This window comes from Myiozetetes cayanensis, unplaced genomic scaffold (genome assembly GCF_022539395.1).
Source record: "Myiozetetes cayanensis isolate MyiCay16 unplaced genomic scaffold, myiCay2020 scf5-8, whole genome shotgun sequence".
Classification (NCBI taxonomy): domain Eukaryota; kingdom Metazoa; phylum Chordata; class Aves; order Passeriformes; family Tyrannidae; genus Myiozetetes; species Myiozetetes cayanensis.
In genome coordinates this window covers 109,961,870-109,980,111 of record NW_026087742.1, presented here as the reverse complement: position 1 = coordinate 109,980,111, position 18,242 = coordinate 109,961,870, and the positions used below count along the sequence as shown (strand labels likewise).

The following is an 18,242-nucleotide window of genomic DNA, read 5'->3' as shown; positions in this document are numbered from 1 at the left end:
AAGACTGCAAAATCACTAACAGGGGTGGAACTGAAGTGTCCTACCTGGCCATGTTTTTTCTGAGGAGCTCTTCCTCGTTCCATGCAGAAGTTGAGAGAATAAGGCTTTCAGTACTTCTTCTCAGTGTTTATTCAGGCAATGCACTTTTCTTCCTGTTTATGTCTAGTCCTCTGCTTCCTATCTCAGAGTCCCTCTGTTTTGTCCAGCCCTTTTCCTAGTGTACCTTTAGCTGTTTACTGGGTGATCAGAAGCAGTTTTGCTGAGAATTATATTTACGCTGCTTGGCCTTCTTAGATCTCAATATTTAATGCTTTCTGGTCAGTAGGTTTATGTATTTCAGTCATTTGCCCAGACAGTAGAAAACGTGTGTCTTCCGATCGATGAGCTGGCTGCCCACGCAGCACATTGGAACGGGTTAACCAAAAAGTAGGCAGGCACTTGCAGTCTTCAGGCTGCTTTTCAAACTGTGTGCTGTGCATATTTACCTTAGGATTTTGTGTTCATGGAAATGAGTTGTTGTTTTTTTAATTATTATGCAATTGATAAGTCACCTTCTAACTTCTGATTTGGCACCAGGATGTCTAAGCAATGCAAGAAGTTTACCACATCAGCTGTGTTATGCTGTAGTATTTTTCTCTCTCCCTCATGCCTTTCAAATTTTCTGGGATTTTTCCTCCATGAACTATTCTGCCCAATGCTAGATGGATGTAGTACTCAATTTGTAGTTTCTCAAATTGCCTGTACTGCACAAAAGCTTTTCCAGCATTTAAAACAAGAAGAAGTTTGATGCAAATAAAAAAATTTAAAGGAGACATAATCTTGAACAGACTACATAGGAAAAAAGCAAGGCATGTATAATTTTTGGACACTATGTAGAAATGTTGGGCTGAGATCTTGCTAAGAGTCTATCACAGTGTATAAAAGAGTTGGAGAAAGAATGATTTCAGCCTATGCTGCAATCAAAAACTGTGTTAAGAGAAACAACTGCAGTCAGCCTCTGTGCTGAGGAATCCTACCAACTGCAGTTACATTCCCTATAAAATGTATTTAAGGAAGGACAGAAGTTTTGGGTTCTGAGTTTGTACCTGCACAAATTATGAGGGCACTTTGGCAGTGAACATATTTGCTCACCCAGACTTGCAGCTGTTGATCTAAAACCAGTGACATCAGTGGCACTGAGCGCCTGGAGGACTCACACTGCTCCATTCAGTCTTGCTGCAGTTACCTGGCCATCAGTTGTGTTGCACAGTTGTGGTTCAGCCATTCCAGGGAAAGTGTCTGTGCTTTGTTCAGGCCTTTATTGTAAAGGAAACCTGTGTCCAAAACTTGGGGATTTTTTTGATGATGAGCAAGAACTGGGTCCTCAACTTCAGCCTAGTTTCTGCCCTCTTCCTTGATTTTTTTTTAGGTAAAAACACTTCCCATAGGTGAAACATAAGATATCTTTTTGCATTTCATGAGTGGATAGGTATTACACAGTTCACTGTGCAGATTGCTTGGATTCATTTGGATATACACATTGAATTTATTATGGCTAATATTGATGTAGCAAGCAAGATGACTTGAAAAAATACAATATGTTATTATTTTATTTAAATATTTACCACTTCATATTAAAGCATGGTCATAGGTAGTTAAAATCATTTTATTGATAGTTATAGACTACTAAAATCTTTCCATATTCCTTCCCATTTCAGTGGAAATATCAATGTCGCGTTTTTGGTGTTCTGGTGTGGATTTTGTAAACAGGTCATAAAGACTTTTCTTAAATGTTTTATCTAACAGAAGGGTTATAACTGGATCTAAACTGCTTTTAGCAGCAGCAAGACAAGTAAGGAAATTTTTAATTTCCACTAAATAGTTTAACCTTGGGCAGTCATTATGTCTAAGCAGTATGTAAAAAATGGGCCTAAAAATATGATATGGAAGAAAGCAGACAGTTAATATCATCTGGATGACAAGAATGTTTCTCTTCACTTTACTGTAAATTAGATGTTTTTCCCCGATACAGGTATTTCTTTGTATGTCATTCAGATGCCTGGTAAGAGAATAGTATGACCACAAAACTGTCATAAAAGACACAAAAAAACACGCAGTGGCAAAAGAACCTGCAATCATTGCAGTAAATTCACCAGCTTCTACCTGGATGTTGTAGCAGCTGGGAAAGTCTTTGGAGCCGCTTGCCTGGACATCGTATGTTATAGCTGTTACTGTTATGCAGAGCACAGTGAGCCATATAGCGACGCACAAACACTTGGCGAATTTTGGCTTACGGAACGCTTGGAGCAAACGTCTGGAGAAGTTTTCACTCACTGCCTGGGAGTACTGTGTGTCACTGCTCTTCTTCAGCGTTGCATGCTGGCTCAGAGCAATGGAGCACAGGATGACGATGGTCACGTACATGCAGACGTGCATGACCAGCGTCCCGAGGCGATGTGCTATCCTGCACTCCACGGACTCGTGGCTCCAGCGCTTCCCCCCTGCAAAGTAGGCAGCCAGGAAGGGCATTGTGCTGCACACACACAGATTTGCAGTCACCAGGTTTGCCAGGTAAATGTATTGTGTTCTCCTCGTGGGCGCTTTCCTTGAAAATATCCAGGCTGCGAGAATGTTTCCAAAGCTTCCAGCAGGGAATAGGCAGGAGTAGATGACAGGTAGAGCTACAGTGGTAGCTAAAGATGGCTGAAGGAAACATGTTGAATTGTTCATTTATGCCAGTATATCTTGAATGAATGGTCAGAGCTGAAAAACAATCAAAAAAATTATTCTTCTGTAATGTTCATTTAACGTGTGTTTTATTTCTTGCTCATACCTCAGCTGTTTCTGTTTCTCCCCTGTTTGTCGGTGTTCCTAACAGCTGTTTGATGCTGTTACCGTCTTGAATATGCATGAGATGACAGTTTGGGTGTTCTCTTCCACTGAGATTTTGTGAAGAAAAGTTGGTTGATGCTAAAGTCCTAATATTTTATGTGCATAGAATCTAACAAAATAAATTAGGAACTGAAGGTTCAGGCTGGGGTCTGGCAGTAACTTCTGCAATCTTGGTCTATTTCTTAGCCTGCTGGAACATTTGTAACCTAATTTGGAAACCATTTAAAACCAGTGAAAGTGTAAATAAGCAAATTAAATGCAAAGTATTACTTTGATTGCAGAAATGCAGATGAGCGTCCAGTACCTCCATTTAAGTACAAATTAGGCTCAGTACGATGAAGGAATCTGACTAAATGCATTTATTTTGTGCTCATGTCTCTATCTAATGTTACTTTATCAAAGCTCCAATATTAGATATTCATTTTGCAACTCAGTCTATATTTGTAAACATATAAAAACACTAATTGAAAACTGCAATATATTTATTTTTTCCAAGATCAGTTTTCAATCTTTTCTCAGTTGTCAAACTGAAAATAAGAAATCAAAGCTCTGTATAATGACTATGTATAAAAACTGGTATTTCAGCTTACTAACCTGTACTGGAGAGCTTTTACTGTTGTATGCATACATACCTTTCAGTGCAGTGTATCCTAGTTAGCTTTTGTTTCATGTAAAATCATATGGAACAAATTAAGAGATTTCAAATTTACAGACAGATAATAATTTTTTTAGAGAGCTGTAAGCAAATGAACTCAGATGCTCAAATGAACTCAGATGCTAAAGAGGATTCCATGTAGGTATGATAAAAAGCCCAGATACTAAGTTTTAAAACTCTGCTATAAGCAGTATTTGACATCTTGCAAATTAAACTTAAATTAAAAAATTAACTTTCATAGCTGTTGCAGTTTAGTGTGCACTGAGTTCCTGTCTTGTTGAACCAAAATGTATTGAATTCTTTTATTATGATGAGTTAAATTCACAAGGCAGTTGTTGAATCTACTCATTTAAAAGTCTAATGATAATTTCTATATCAGTGACCAAATTTTGTCAGGTAAAACAAAGTAGTAATTTTAAGCTTACCTGTGCAAGCTGCAGACACCTTCCTTTGCAGAGAGGAAATATTTCTGTCTGGTGGCCGTTCTGTCTCCACTGCTGCAATGGAAACGGTGACACTTGAATCTGGAATGTACAGTTAGGAGCAATATCTCTCTGAGAAGGTTTTCAGAGTGTCCACTTTTCTTTCACAATGTCAGAAAGCAGCTGGGCATTTAAAGTACAGACAAGACAATACTGTCTGTACAAAAAAACTTTGAAATTAGGTCAGGATCAGCTCCATTAGGGAAATTTAAAAAAAAAGAGGTAGTATGGAAGAGGGATTGTAGCAGTCCTTTGGGGTCTTGTAGGTATGGCAGAGAAACATCTTGCAATCCTTATATAGTGCTTTCCTCTTTTTTGGGGGTGGAGGGGTTCCCTTTAGGACTGCCCACTTTCCAGTGTGAACAAAAAAAAAAAAAAAAGAAGTTGCTATTTTGTGTGTGAAAACTTGTCTTTTCAATGACATTTAACAGTTTCTCAGCTCCAACAGCTACCTCAAAGCTGACTGTCTGTTCCTGAAGCTCCTGTGCAATATTAGCGTGTCGATGTTTGTCCACATGAGTGACCAAATGAGCACATCTCTCCTGTCTAGTCAGGAGATGGACTGTGGGGAAGCAGTTTTCAGCTGATGCATCCTAGGCATCTGTCAAGGAAAACGGACTCGTTGTCCAAGAAATGCAGTGTTTTAAATCATCCAGAAGTATGCACAGGACAATTTTCCTCCTCCACAGGATGATAGGTTTGATCACAAATCAGTCAAACTCTGTTTAGTTCTGCAAAAGTTGAGACCTGTGGGTTTTCTTCTCTCTGATACCTCTGTGGTTATATAGCTTTTCAACAGCTATAAATAAATTCCTTATGAGAACAGAAGAGATACCAAAATTGCAGAAGTTTTTTATACTGTAAGGTTCTTGTTTTGCTAGTTTTGCTTTATGTTGAAACATACACTGTAAGAATTCACTTCCGTGATCTTTTATCAATTTTATTGTTCAGTCTCATTAATTTTTTTACTAAAATGATGGATGTGTATGCTGGCTTCCTATTTAGAATGCATAGCTAAACTCATTTACAATTAAATTTACTTGCTGTGGAGTATTAGTAATTAGGTTGTAATGCTGTAATTAGTTTGCATGTACTTTTAATTCTTGTTCTTGTTAGATTTAATTATACCTTGTGGGGTTTTTTCCATGTTTGAATGTATGGTTATATTAAAATGTACTCTAACAGAAAGGGTCTTGTATTTCTTAAATGTTTAATAGTCTCTTATGTAGTCTTAGAAGGCCTTGTTATTGTGATGTTCCATTGAGGTTTAGATACAAGAGTGCATATCCTGAAATTTTGCTATGAGTGGTGTGAACCATTCCAATTAGCAGGGGTTTTTTAATTGTTGCTGTTATTATCATTATTTGGTTGGTTATTGACTGTTACCTGTAATAATTATAATTCAATGACAATAACTTATGCTGTAGGAAGAGCTAATGCTACTTTTTTGTATATATATTTATTATATGACAGTAGATTATTACAGTGAATTATAATTTATCAGACCTCATTTTGGAATGGATTACTGAGATCAGTAGCAAAGGAATGGGATAAGTTAAAAAAGAAATACCTATCCCAGAAATACAGTAGCAGTTGGTTCTAAGCTGTAGTAAGCACCTTCCTTTTTCTTTTAGTGGACTATTTCCATTCACCTAACTTCTGAAAGATGTATTTTGTCTGAAACATATTTGAAGATACTCAAATGGTACAAATACTTCTTTTATACTGATTCACTCTTAAGTTCTTCATAATTGTCTTCATGTGCGTCATTCACATCAATTATTTATATTTTCTTTACTCTCAAACCATGATAGCTCTTAATTTATGCATGTTACTGGATTTTATATGCCAGTAGGAAGCATATGTTGCATTTTGTCATTATATGTAGAAAACTTACTTTCTGGCCCTAAAAACACCAAACCCAGGAAATTCTCAGGGGTGAAATTCTTCAGTTTCAGCAAGGCTTTGACATTGTCACAACATCCTCACAGGCAAACTGAGGAAGTGTGGACAGTGAGATGGATTGAGAACTGGCAGAACAGCAGATCCCAGAGGGTTTGTACTCAAGCACAGGGTGTAGTTGGAGGTCTGTCACTGGTGGTGTCCCCCAAGGTTCAATACTGGGCCCAGGACTGTTTAACTTACTCAGCAATGATGGATGAAGGTGGAGGTGCCTCCTCAGCAAGTTCATTGATGACACAAAGCTGGAGGAGTGGCTGATACCCCAGAAGGCTGTGCAGCCCTTCAGAAGGACCTCAACAGGCTGGAGAGATGGGCAGAGAGGAACTGTCTGAAAGTCAACAAAGGCAAGTGCAGGGCCCTGCACCTGGGGGGGAATAACCCCAGGCACCAGGACAGGCTGAGGGCTGACCTGCTGGGAAGCAGCTCTGTGGGGAAGGACCTGGGGACCTGGTGGAGAACAAGCTGTCCATGAGCCAGCAGTGTGTCCTGGGGACCAAGAAGGCTAATGGGATCCATTAGGAAGAGCATTGCCAGCAGGTCAGGGAGATGATCCTGTCCCTCTATTCAGCCCTGATGAGGATCACCTGGAGTGCTGTGTCCATTTCTGGGCTCCTCAGGACAAGAGGAGACATGGAGCTCCTGGAGCAGGTCCAGTGGAGGGTGACAAAGATGATTGAGGGACTGGAGCACCTCAGTAATGAGGAAAGGCTGAGGGAGCTGGGCCTGTTCAGGATTGAGAAGACATGACTGAGAGGGAATCCATCAATGTACACAAGTATCTGAAGGGAGCTGTCAGAGGACGGACCAGGCTCAGCCCAGCAACAGAACAAGAGGCAATGGGCAGAAATCGATGCCCAGGAAGTTCCACCTGAACATGAGGAAGAACTTCTTTCCTGTGCAGTGACTGAGCGCTGGAACAGATTGCCCAGAGAGGCTGTGGAGTCTCCCTCACTGGAATATTTCCTAATGGGAGATATTCCAGACCCATCTGGACACAATCCTGTGCCATATGCTCTGGCATGACCCTGCTTGAGCAGGGAGGTTGGACTAGATGAGACCCACTGTGGTCCCTTCCAATGTGACCCCATTCTGTGAAAGGCATTTCAGTTGGCCATTTATAACCCAAACCTATCATGTTACATGTTATAATTATGTATGACAGAGGGATGTATTTTGAGGCTGGAGGGCCACTCCCTATCCCCTCTGTCTTCTTGAGATCATGAAAGGCAGCCCAATCAGCCTCAGATCTCCTTGTGCCTGTCACAAACCAAATGGAGAACTGGAACTGTTCCTGCTGTACAGCCGAGTATGGAACATGTTGGCAGCAGTTGCTCCTTGTGGGATGGAAGGAGGCAGCAGCTTGTTTACTTCTGGTCTCTGTAGCAGTCCTGGCTCCTGTACTGTGGAAGGCCCAAGATCTACTGTGTTGTATTTAATACCAATATAAGTCTCTTAAGGTGTATTGGCTGCTATACAAGTCCAATCCGTGCCTTCTTTCCAGAAAAAACATTTACCAAGTAGTTTGCCTAGGACTTTGACTTTTGATGCTTAGTTTTGATGGGGCTTTTTTTTTTTTTATCTTAAACATTGAAATTGAAAGGTATTTTTGACTGCATAAACTCTTTAAGACAGATGCACTGCACAATAAGCATTTCCAGTTGGACACTTTTATCAGGAGAGTTGTAGAGCACCATGACTCCCCTCTGACTGCTTGTCAGCTTTCCATGCAGGGGTGGCCCAGTGTGTGCACAGCACCTTTGCTGTCATGATTTAATGAGGATTTTCTCTATAGTCAGTGTATGTATTTAATACTGTAAGAAGTGCTTATCAAAGCAAAATCATCTAAGCTCGTGTTTAAATCTGCTCGAGCTGAGCATTATGCTGAATCAGTGAAGATAAAAATATTCAGCAGATTGAAGATAGGTCTCTGTTTGTGTTTACTGGTGTTTTATTTTCACCAGTTTTAAAACTTCCCTTGTGGTTCAGCAAAACAGACCTCAAATGAAAGTTCCCACGTTGTTTGCTGAATTGTGAGTGTGTGCAGTGCAGCTCTGTGGCATCTTTAAGGATACAGAAATGGGGATATATTGCACTCACAGTTTCAATTCCTCAGTTGTCATACAATATGCGGAGTCAAGTGTTTCACAGGCTCCAGGTAATTGTTTTACCTGGACAGACAAAACACAAGCCAAGCACTGTCTTTTAGTGTGGAAAATTTAGCTTGAGGATGACAGTACTAATAAAAATAATCTTTCAACATTTTTATACTTCGTGTCTTTAATGTTACTTTCATTGTACATCTCCCAGAGGTCTTTACAACTATATTTGCTTCTAAAAAAGCACTGTGTATTGCTTATGAGGACTTTTACTGCTAACTTCAGAAATTGGTTTTTAACATGAAAACTGTGTTGATCATCACAATCAAATAGGAAGCTTTCTCTGTTTTTTCTGCACCATACTATACTTTATGGTTTTTCGAGCTAAATATATTTCTGTGTAAGAGTTTTTGGCTTTTCCAGGTTCTTCTTAAGCTTCTGTGAAAATGCAAAAGTAATAAAGCAAAAATAAAAATCTAAAACATGGCAGTAAAAGCAAAACTGATACTTTAAAGGTAGCTTCTGTTGGCTGCTACCGCGGTTTAAGCTAAAACCAACCAGCACAGCTGCAAAAGTCACTCCTTGATGATAAAGAACACTTCTGTACCTTCTGACAAAAATGATCCTGTCTTTTCTTCAGTTTTAATCTGTTACTGACTGGGTTTGTGTTTTCATCTTTACCTAATGAGAATTTTTGTGTAAGAAATAGCAAGTATATTTTTTATTTTAAAGCACAGTCACTTATATCTGTGGTTTGAGAGTTCTGTGAAGAAGTTGGCCTTGCTATATGTAGGTGCAGAGGTGTACTACTCACTTAATACAAACTTAAAGGAACCAAGGCTTACCATTTACTCCTCATTTTGTTTCTCACTTTACAGTATGACAGTAGAAAATTATTCATTTCTCTGCCACTGATGTTCTTATTTCTGCATTTCCCACTCTAACTGTGCAGTTTGAATGTTAAGGCTTTTTCCAGCTTCATCCCTTAAGCCCAGTTTTCATGAGGGCAGACAAATCAATTATTTTGATAAAACAGCATGGAAACATTTGATTGATGTACTTCCCTCACAAAATGACTCAACTCTCACAATGTCTGTTGAACAACTTCTCTTCACAGAGTTTTCCTACCAATCCACTCTACAATCAGTGAACAGTGTGACAGCTTTTAAGCACCTTCTCAGTTCTCTTGGATTCCACAGAGCCCTCAGTAGTTGGGATTTTGTATAAGGAATGGAAAAAATGCTGGCAGAAGGTCTGCAGTGCTACAGAAAATACATTTTGGATTGGTGGAACATAATCAATGTTTCTTTTTCTCTGTGCACTTTGTACAACACATATCCCTCCTGCCTGTCCTGGTTCTGTATGTGCTGTCAGAGAGCATTAAACTAAAGCTTCCATATGTGAACTCCTCTTTATTGGTTTCATTGACTGATGTTGTGAGGGAAGTAATTCATTTAAATTTTCCTTTGTCGTGCTATCAAAATAGTTGATAATTGTATGTCCTCATGAGAAACACCATTTTGCAGGTTAAAACCGTAATTACCGTTAATTTCAGTGTGAAAGTGAAACTTGAAGTTGTGGTTTCACCCTGCTAGACAGGTAAGCCCCACGCAGCCGCTCGCTCACTCCCCCTCACTGGGATGGGGAAGAGAATCAGAAGGGTGAAGGTGTGAAAACTTGTTTGTGATTTTTGCCTCTTCACCCCACCTTGTTCTTGTGGCTGCTCTGCTGCAGAACAGACCACCCCTTCTGGTGCTCCCTCCTCTCCTTCTGATGCGCTCTGGTCACATCTGCCCTTATCTCAAGCCCTTTAAACCCCCGTGTTGGGTGCCAAAGAGGGTTGCTGTGGTTTCATCCCGGTAGGCACCTAAACCTCATGCACATACTCACTTGCTTTCCCTCCCCTGGGCTGGGAGGGGGAACTGGTAGGGTAAAAGTGAGAAAACTCATGTGATAAAAAGAGTTTAATAAGTTTAAAAAAAAATGTATATGTACAATAAACCAAGAAAAACAAGTGATAGAAGGTAACCCCAGTTGCTCACACCCAGCTGACCAATGCCCAGCGAATTCCTGAGAAATGGCAGCCCTGGCAAACTTCCAGCTTGGCTTTTACTGCTGAGCCTGACACTGTGTGCTCTGGGATATCTCTGTGGTCAGTAGGGCTCAGCTGTCCCAGCAGTGTCCTCTCCCAGCCCCTTGTGCACCCCCAGTCTCCTCTCTGGTGGCTGTTCTGAGAGGCAGAGAAGTCCTTGATGTTGTGCAAGTGCTGCTTAGCAATAGCTAAAACATCCCTGTGTTATTAACACTGTTTTGATCACAAAGCCAGACCACAGCCAGTACCAGCTACTGTGAAGAAATCTATCCCAGCCAAATCTATCTCTACCCCAGCCAAAACCAGCACAGCTGTTTACTCAAGCCAGGGACACTCTAACACATTTATGATTCAAGTTATAAACTTGTGTCTGGTAAACAGTGTAGTTTCTTTGCTTATGTTTTCCATTTATTTTAAGGAATGTGTGTAACACAATGTAGCTCTTAATGTATATGTCAAGTCTGAAAGGTAAATAAGTAGCTAGGCAGCATATGTACCTTATATACGTTTTCTGACAAATACTATGCTAATAAAGAATATGCACCCATATTTGCATACTAAAAACAGAGGTGACATTCTGGTACACCAAATAAAATTCAAGGATGTGTTGGAGATTTCAAGAAAGAGGAAAACGAGGTTTCGTGCAGGTTATCTGGTGTGCATTGAGTTAGGTTTTAATAAAAAAAAAGAAGAAGAAATAAAATTATTTTCATATTGAAATTCACCTGAAGACTCAGGTAATTGCTGTAGTTGGCCCTGATAATTCACTATTAAAGTGACTGATTATATGGTCATTTGGCATGTCACGGTGTAACTTTGAGCACATCTCCCAAGTTGTTTCAGGACCATTTGCTCTTAAGTAATATTGCTTTGCAAAGCCAACCTTTGTTAAAATTGATTGCAGAAAAAAAAACACATAAGGATTAAATATTTTTTAAAGACAGTAAAGATACCTGCTTTTGTTTTTTGGTCAGTAGTAATTGCTTCCTATGTGACAGTGCAGTCTAGTTTCAGATCCCTTTCTGAGCCAGCTGATACATCTGGCCTTTAACATCTTGAAGCACTGATTTATATAGTTACGGAAATCCAAAAGGTTTTCACTTGTCTGGTTGCTTTTTGGGGTTGTTTCTTTGTTCTAACTGCTACTCTATCAAGTTCATAAAGTCATAACTGTTTCCCTCTTCTGTGCCATACCTGCTCCCTTCCCAATTCCCATTTCTGAGCTGTAGAGTTGATTTATTTAATGCAGCCTGGATTTGCAGCATCAAAACCCTGTACTGTTACTTGGTCTTCTGGAGATACCCAAGTCTGGTTTTGCAGTGGTGCTGTGTCCATGAGTTGCAGTCCTTGTAATTGAAAATTTTGGTTTAAATTGAACGCTTTGTTCAAAATAATTTTAGAATTCATATTTTGTTCAAGTTGCACCCTGTCATTTGTGTGTGTCCTGTTCTGTGTTCCCCAGCCCACACCCTCACCCCAGCCTGCTGATCAGAGTCACCGATCAACTGCTCACAGAATAACTGTAGACAAAGAATGATGAGATAATATATAAATCTTGTGAAATTATGGTTTATAAACTCTTCTAGACTTACCAAAGTTGATGTAAATATGTACAACTGCAGTGCTGCAGAGGAGAATTGCACTGTACAGAGAACCAAGAGAAGCATGCATATCATAGGATGACAAGATGATAGATAAAAGACCATGAAACACATTATTGTGAGAATCAGTCAGAAATTATTGTACAAATGCCTTCATTGTATGCTGAAGTGCTTAAGAAAAAATGCAGTTACCATTGTACCTTTATGAAATTACATGTTTATAGGAATCTTTCTTTTGAATATTAGGAAACCCTGCAATTTTTCATTTTAAAAAATGAAAACAAAATAGACTAGCTAATTATTGTAATTGGTTTAACATGTTTATGCTCGGTTTCACCAAATCTAAATTATGTTAAATCATATCAAAATTAAATCAAGTTTATATCTAGCACAAATGAAGTCCTATATTTAGTTTGTTCAGTAAGAGTATTATGAATAACTTCTGTAAAACCAGAATATTGTAAATGAATTAGTAAAAATCCACATTTGAGCACAGATTTGACATTAGAAGTCACATGATCCATTAGAGAAGTTACTGGTAGTCACATTAAAACCAACTTCTTTACACCTGCTTTCTTGAGCAATATTGCTTTTAAGTGTCAAGGTAATAAACCCTTATTTTATGGTAGCTTAATGTCTAGTCTGTATTTCGTTCACCTTTCTGTCCTGTTACACCAGACATTTAACAGTTCGTGGTATAACTGCTGCTTTAGTCATCTTTGGGCCAGACAACCCCACCTTCAGCTCTCTGTTTTGTAAAAAATGTTGCACTTTGGGATTTGTTTGTGCCTAAATGCATAAGCCTGTTCAGTTTTAATCTGAGAGTACAGCTGTATCTGTGGGGCACTGCTGTTACATCGCTGTTCACGCAGCATCAGCAGTTACCAAGATTATTTTAATCACAAGCATGCAGCTGAAACCTGTGGCTTTGGAAATCTGTAAGTAGAACAGTGACTGAGCCAGGCTGCCCTTTGTGCTCAGTTCTGTGAGTTTATGTGCCGTGCTGGACTACTTTGTGTAGCTGCAGCCACCAAATGTGTCAGAGTTTGAAGGAAATCTTAGGTAATTGGAAATACCTCCATGTCATCTCTCCTTCATTAATTCTGATTTTCTGAAAGCATTGCTTGCTTTTCCTTAGGTGTTTGACCTTGACACTCATTAAACTGTTGAAAATATAGTAAGGGGTTTAGGAGGCTTGAATATTTTAATTTTACTGTTTAATAAAACTAAGTGTATCTTCTGTAATTCTAACTGAATTAATGGCTGTTGTATTCTTCACCTCATTTTCAAGCCACATATGCTGCTAAATTCTAAAATACTTTCTTCCAAAAAAATACACTTATAAACGTAGTTGAAATACTGCTCTCTTTGAAACCTATTAAAACAGAGAGTTGTATAAAATCTGTAATGGTTTATATAGATCTTTCAGATAGGAATACAATTTACTTTTTGCAAAATTCATCTATTATTTACATACACAAGTTACTAATATTAATGTATATATACAGGATTCCTTACACAGGTCTGAACACCTTCGTGGAAATCTCCTTACAGAGTTAGTGTTCTAGTTTAGTCCAACAGAGGATATCCCAGAACTTCCTAATTTGTTTTCATGGATAAACAAGAGCTAAATACTTCTGAAAAGTAACTTCTCGTTTTCACAACCAGAAGCAAGACTTCTCATTTTTTGACCAGGAAGAAAGAGGCAGGATTAGTAGCCGTAGAGTTGAGCATTTCGTGATCTGCAACTGATGTCCTGGAGCGACATCATAGAGAAATCCATTCATTTAAACAGTCAAACCACAAACTTCTTCCTTGAATAACTTGAGTGGGGAGTGAGAGTAGATAATCTCTCCTGTGTATATTGTCCAAGTTTTATGTCTGAAGTGCTTTCCGTGTTTAGGCTTGAATCTCCATGAATTTTTCTGCAAATGAGTTGGAATACAGCCTTACGGATGCTTCTGGACATCAGGAAATACATGACTGGGTCTAGGCAGCTGTTAAATGATGAAAATATGAGCATCACCTCGTTGCATTTGTGAATGATCTGCTTCCAATAACAGGAGGGGTTTTGTAACTGTGATGTAATGTAGGCGAACCGGAAGATGTGATAAGGAACAAAACAGACAGTGAAAATGATGAGTACAATGAAGGAATTTCTTGCTGTCTTGGTGTATTTTCCTGCGTTGGGAAAATTTGATCTTCTCCTCGAAATTTTCAGGAGGCTCTTGCCGATTTTGAGGTACGAAAGGATCAAGAGGAAAAAAACTATCCAAAAAATTAGTACCGTGATGTAATTTAAGATAGCTTCTGTCTTCGCTTTCTGTTTACTTCGGTAATGAAAGCACAGAGTAGAATTGCTGTCCTCACTCTTAAAGAAAGATGGTGCAACTACTACTGTGAACCCTGATAGTGCGATTGCCCACACGACACAACAAATCTGAATACTTCGTGTCGGAGTTAACATTTTAGGACGCTTCACAGACTTAGTTATTTTTATATAACGATCTAGACTAATTAGTCCCAACAGTACTATGCTGATATACATGTTCATGTAAAACAGAGTTCCTACAATCTTGCATAAAATCCGTCCAAACATCCAAATATTTTTGTTAGCGTGATGGAATATTCGGAAGGGAAGACAGAAGATCAGCAGAAGGTCTGCAACAGCCACATTTAGCAAATAAACTTGGATAGAATTCCTTTTCTGATGAATGCACAGGAAGGCAAACAGGGCTGTAATATTTCCAGCCAATCCAACAACAAAAATTATAGAATAAAAAACTATCAAAGTGAGTGACAGTGAGTTGTTGTCTAAGGGACAACTGTCACTGTTTTGAATTTCTGAGGCATTTATGGCCATGTTGGTTTGGTTGCTCCAGAAGTTTTTGTGTGTCAGTGAATCAGCTGAAGCTGCAGCCATCATTTATGAGGGTTTTTTTAGCTGTTGTGTAAAGAAAAAAAGAAATTTTGAGCATTAGATCTCCATTAGATCTTCTTATGTCTGTTTGCTTCATTGCATACAGTCTAATGTGATGTAAACATAAAAGGCAGTAACTAAAGGAAGTAAATATGCCAAAGTGCTGCTGTAGCTGAGTAGAAGGACTTGCAGCCAGATATCATTATATATGTAAGTTTAGAATAATCTGTAGGCAAGAACAGAGGATATGGAGTACTCAAAACAGATAACTGGTGTTGTAATTGCATCTTTATTACTGTCTTGTTTTAATAATCAACTATTAAGTTTTGCTGCAAACTCAAGAAATCTTTTTTTGTTGTTTTTGTTTTAGCTGTAAGTACAAATAGGTTTTTTTAAATTTAGTTTTTAGGATTAGTCTTTCTAAGAAAACTTTTTAAGATGCAAGGACAGGTAAAGCATAGCTAAGTGAAGCATTCTCGGTGTCGATACAAAGTACATAGAAATGTATTAAAACAAGTCTAAACTCGCTGGTATTAGTTTTAAATAAGTACCAGGATCTCTCAGATGCAAGTCAGCAGTTTTCAATTAGAAAAGCAGTTGTGAATTAATATTTCTTTGGCTATGTAATCTGTTATAACACTGTGAGCCAGTACTATTACAGTAACTTGTCTTTAACTGTCTATATCTTCATATAAATTTAAGTGGTTTTTTCCTTTCCTTGACTGTTCACAAATCAATATTACACAAATAAACCAGTATTAGCTGGGAATTACATTAATGGAATAACAGATTATTTTCAAATCTTCATTTTTTTCTTTGTTTTCCTTGTTTTCATTTCAAAGTTTTTAATTTCAATAAGCTTATTGCTGACCAGGAAGGTACAATCTGGAAGATAAAAGTCAGTTTTGACCAAGGAAGGAAAACTAAAAAAGCGTGTGGTTAGAACAGAATGACACTAAGCCGTTTCAAGAGATGGTTAAGACTGATTTGTAATGATACAACTTTTTTTTTTTTTCAACTTATTCGTCATAGCAACAAAAGATTCCATTTAAAAGTTTCTTTAGAATTTTATTTCTTAGAGAGGAAAGGTTTTTTTCCCCTAATCTCACAAAAATTTCAGAAGTGGTTTTGGTTCGCTGAACTTTGTTGTCTGGCAACTGTTTAAAAAAAAAAACAAACCAAACCCACAACGCTGCTATATACATAACCTGAAAATAGGTTTTAGGCTAAGTCTATGTCTAGGTTATGCAATTTGCATGCTAGATCTTAAAAAATGCAAATTTATGTTTAAGTAAATACAGCTACAGCAGTGAAAAAATGGCAACACTTCAGGTAAAATTCTTAGGAAGATCTAATGTGCATACAGGATCTGAACGACTGAGAGGACAGTCTAAACTATTTTAACATCCCATGTTGTCTGCCCATGCAATTGCATTAAACTTGTAGAGTATTTTAGCAGTTTCAAAACCAGCTGTTTTCATATTTGCCATTTGATATTATCAGGGCAAGACGTTATTTTAAAAGGCCGATTTTGAAACATGAATGCTTTCAAATACATCTTGAAGCCTCTCTGCTGCTATGATTTCTTGTTTGTTGCTTTCCTGTAAAAATGCTTGACATCATGATTTGCATAAGCAGTGATGAGTTTAGATCAACAAGAAAGAGAGAAGCATTGATTACACTGCAGATGCATTGGAAACATAACTTTTCACCCTCATGAGTTGTGTCACCCATAAGCAAGCAGCACGTTCAAACGTAGCTATACTTAAGAAAGGGCTTGAGGGTCAGTGGCACCTTTGCAGTTAAGAGAAACTTCAGTAGAAATTTGTTTTGCTGCAGCTTAAGTACAAAAGAAGCCACTTACCATTTATGTGTTAACAAGGACTTCTGCTGATCTTCAAAACCGCTGGTGAAGGCAGGGAGGAGTAACATGCAGGTCCTCTTATTAGAAAGCTTCTCTATGAAAGTGGTGAGCATCAGCTGACACGGTACAATTGGCAACAAGGGGAAGTTTAACTGGTGTTGCAAGTAGGGTGGGTTTTGGTTTGGTTTTTTTTTTTTTTAAAGACATTTTTAACTGGCAAAATTTGGTTTATCTGGGCTTTGCTGGGAGAGGTGCTATAATAAAATTCTCTCAGAGTTTCACTCTGAATTGGAGATCTTAATGTTTTTCTCAGGAACTTTGTGTCTGGTGAGCCCTGTCGGTGGCTTTTTGGGTGATAATGATGTTGGTATAGCCTGCTGTCTCAGCACTGCCACGGAAGCAGTGTCACTTTTTCAAGTGTAGGGTAAAGATAGATCAACACCCCAGTGAAATGGTACATTTTGCTTCTGTTGGTGCAGTTCTCCCATCTACCTTGCTCCTTGCCTGGAGCTGGAAATTTGAGGTTGATCTTTTTCACTGAAAATGACATGCAATGAGAGATTGTTAAAGTGCCCAGAATGTGCAGCTTAAGCATTTCAATAAGGCAGAAGTGAAATACAATACGCAGCAATAATACCACCTGGTAATACTGTTTTAAATAGAGTGTAAGGAATTGAAAATTATGTTGATAAACTGGACATTTAAAACTGGCTTCTAGAAGACCTGGCATAGGGAAGCCTAAATTTAATGAAGATCTCAAGAGCATTGTCTCAAAGGTGTTTGTTTTCATGCAATTGAAACTTTTTTAAAAGAAGACGTGGGTGGTTACAGATGATGACTTTACAGGTAGTCAGATTGAAAGTCTCATACCTCCTGTGCACTGAATTCCTAGTTTTGTAATTTAAGCAGTAACATATTCTGAGGAAGTTGTATACAAATATGACATTCTTCCTTTTAAAGACTATGGTATTTATTTATTTAAAAGAGAGGCTTTAAGTAAATGTAGGAAGTTGTTCTATATTAAATGCAGTAGTTTTGATCCATGTATTAACTGTGTTCTGATAGATTCTTTATTTATGTTGCTTCCTCCTACACCAGCCAGTATCTATCCAGATTGTTGTATAATATTATTTCATTTTTATACTTTACACCTCACTCTTATTTGTGGAAAAACAAAGGTATGGGTGACTGTGCCTGGAACCCAGTTTAGAAACCTAAACAACATCCTTCACTAGAGTATTTATTAGAAACATCATAGGGATGTTCCTTTTCTTTCCTGCATTTGAGAAGTGATCACTGAATTCTGTGATTAAGGCTCAAAATAGTGGTTTCTGTTCTCTGTGAAGGATAAAATCCCACAAAGTCTATCATAGTCAGGATATTTCTGCTGGAGAATTGAAACAGTGTAAGGCTTAAGGGGGAAGGTAAAAAGAACAAGTAATACCAGGTAAGAAATTATAGGCATGAATTTTTATCTCCACTTTAGTGTGATTTCACTTTTTCTTCCTCCCAAGGTCTGTAATTCTTGGAAGGATTTTGCTGTGCCTGGGACAAGAGAAAGGAAACCAATGCAGAAAGTGGAGTTTATGGCAGAGAGGAAAAAAAAAAATCTGAAATCAAAACATGATTTAAAAAAACAAACAAACAACACAAACTTCTGGCTTCTGTTTGCAAATTTATGAAAATAAGTTCTAAAATA

At 38.2% G+C, this 18,242-nt stretch overlaps 3 protein-coding genes across 10 annotated transcripts in view; 1 reads left to right on the top strand and 2 right to left on the bottom strand.

Annotated features, from left to right (window-relative positions):
• The window catches only part of CASK (calcium/calmodulin dependent serine protein kinase), a 198,630-nt gene that overhangs the window by 94,766 nt on the left and 85,622 nt on the right, over positions 1 to 18,242 (top strand). The window lies entirely within an intron of this gene.
• GPR82 (G protein-coupled receptor 82) lies at positions 1,666 to 2,709 on the bottom strand. The gene has a single exon (XM_050331465.1). It carries the CDS (start codon positions 2,707 to 2,709, stop codon positions 1,666 to 1,668), a length of 1,044 nt encoding a protein of 347 aa, XP_050187422.1.
• GPR34 (G protein-coupled receptor 34) lies at positions 11,722 to 16,643 on the bottom strand. Its single transcript, XM_050331463.1, has 2 exons — positions 16,544 to 16,643; positions 11,722 to 14,703 (listed from the first exon to the last, which is right to left on the bottom strand). Exon 2 carries the CDS (start codon positions 14,683 to 14,685, stop codon positions 13,555 to 13,557), a length of 1,131 nt encoding a protein of 376 aa, XP_050187420.1. The 5' UTR covers positions 14,686 to 14,703; positions 16,544 to 16,643; the 3' UTR covers positions 11,722 to 13,554.

What these genes read in the sequence shown, in the direction of transcription:
- GPR82 (XM_050331465.1), bottom strand. Translation starts at nt 2,709, where the DNA reads ATGAACAATTCAACATGTTTCCTTCAGCCATCTTTAGCTACCACTGTA.
- GPR34 (XM_050331463.1), bottom strand. Translation starts at nt 14,685, where the DNA reads ATGATGGCTGCAGCTTCAGCTGATTCACTGACACACAAAAACTTCTGG.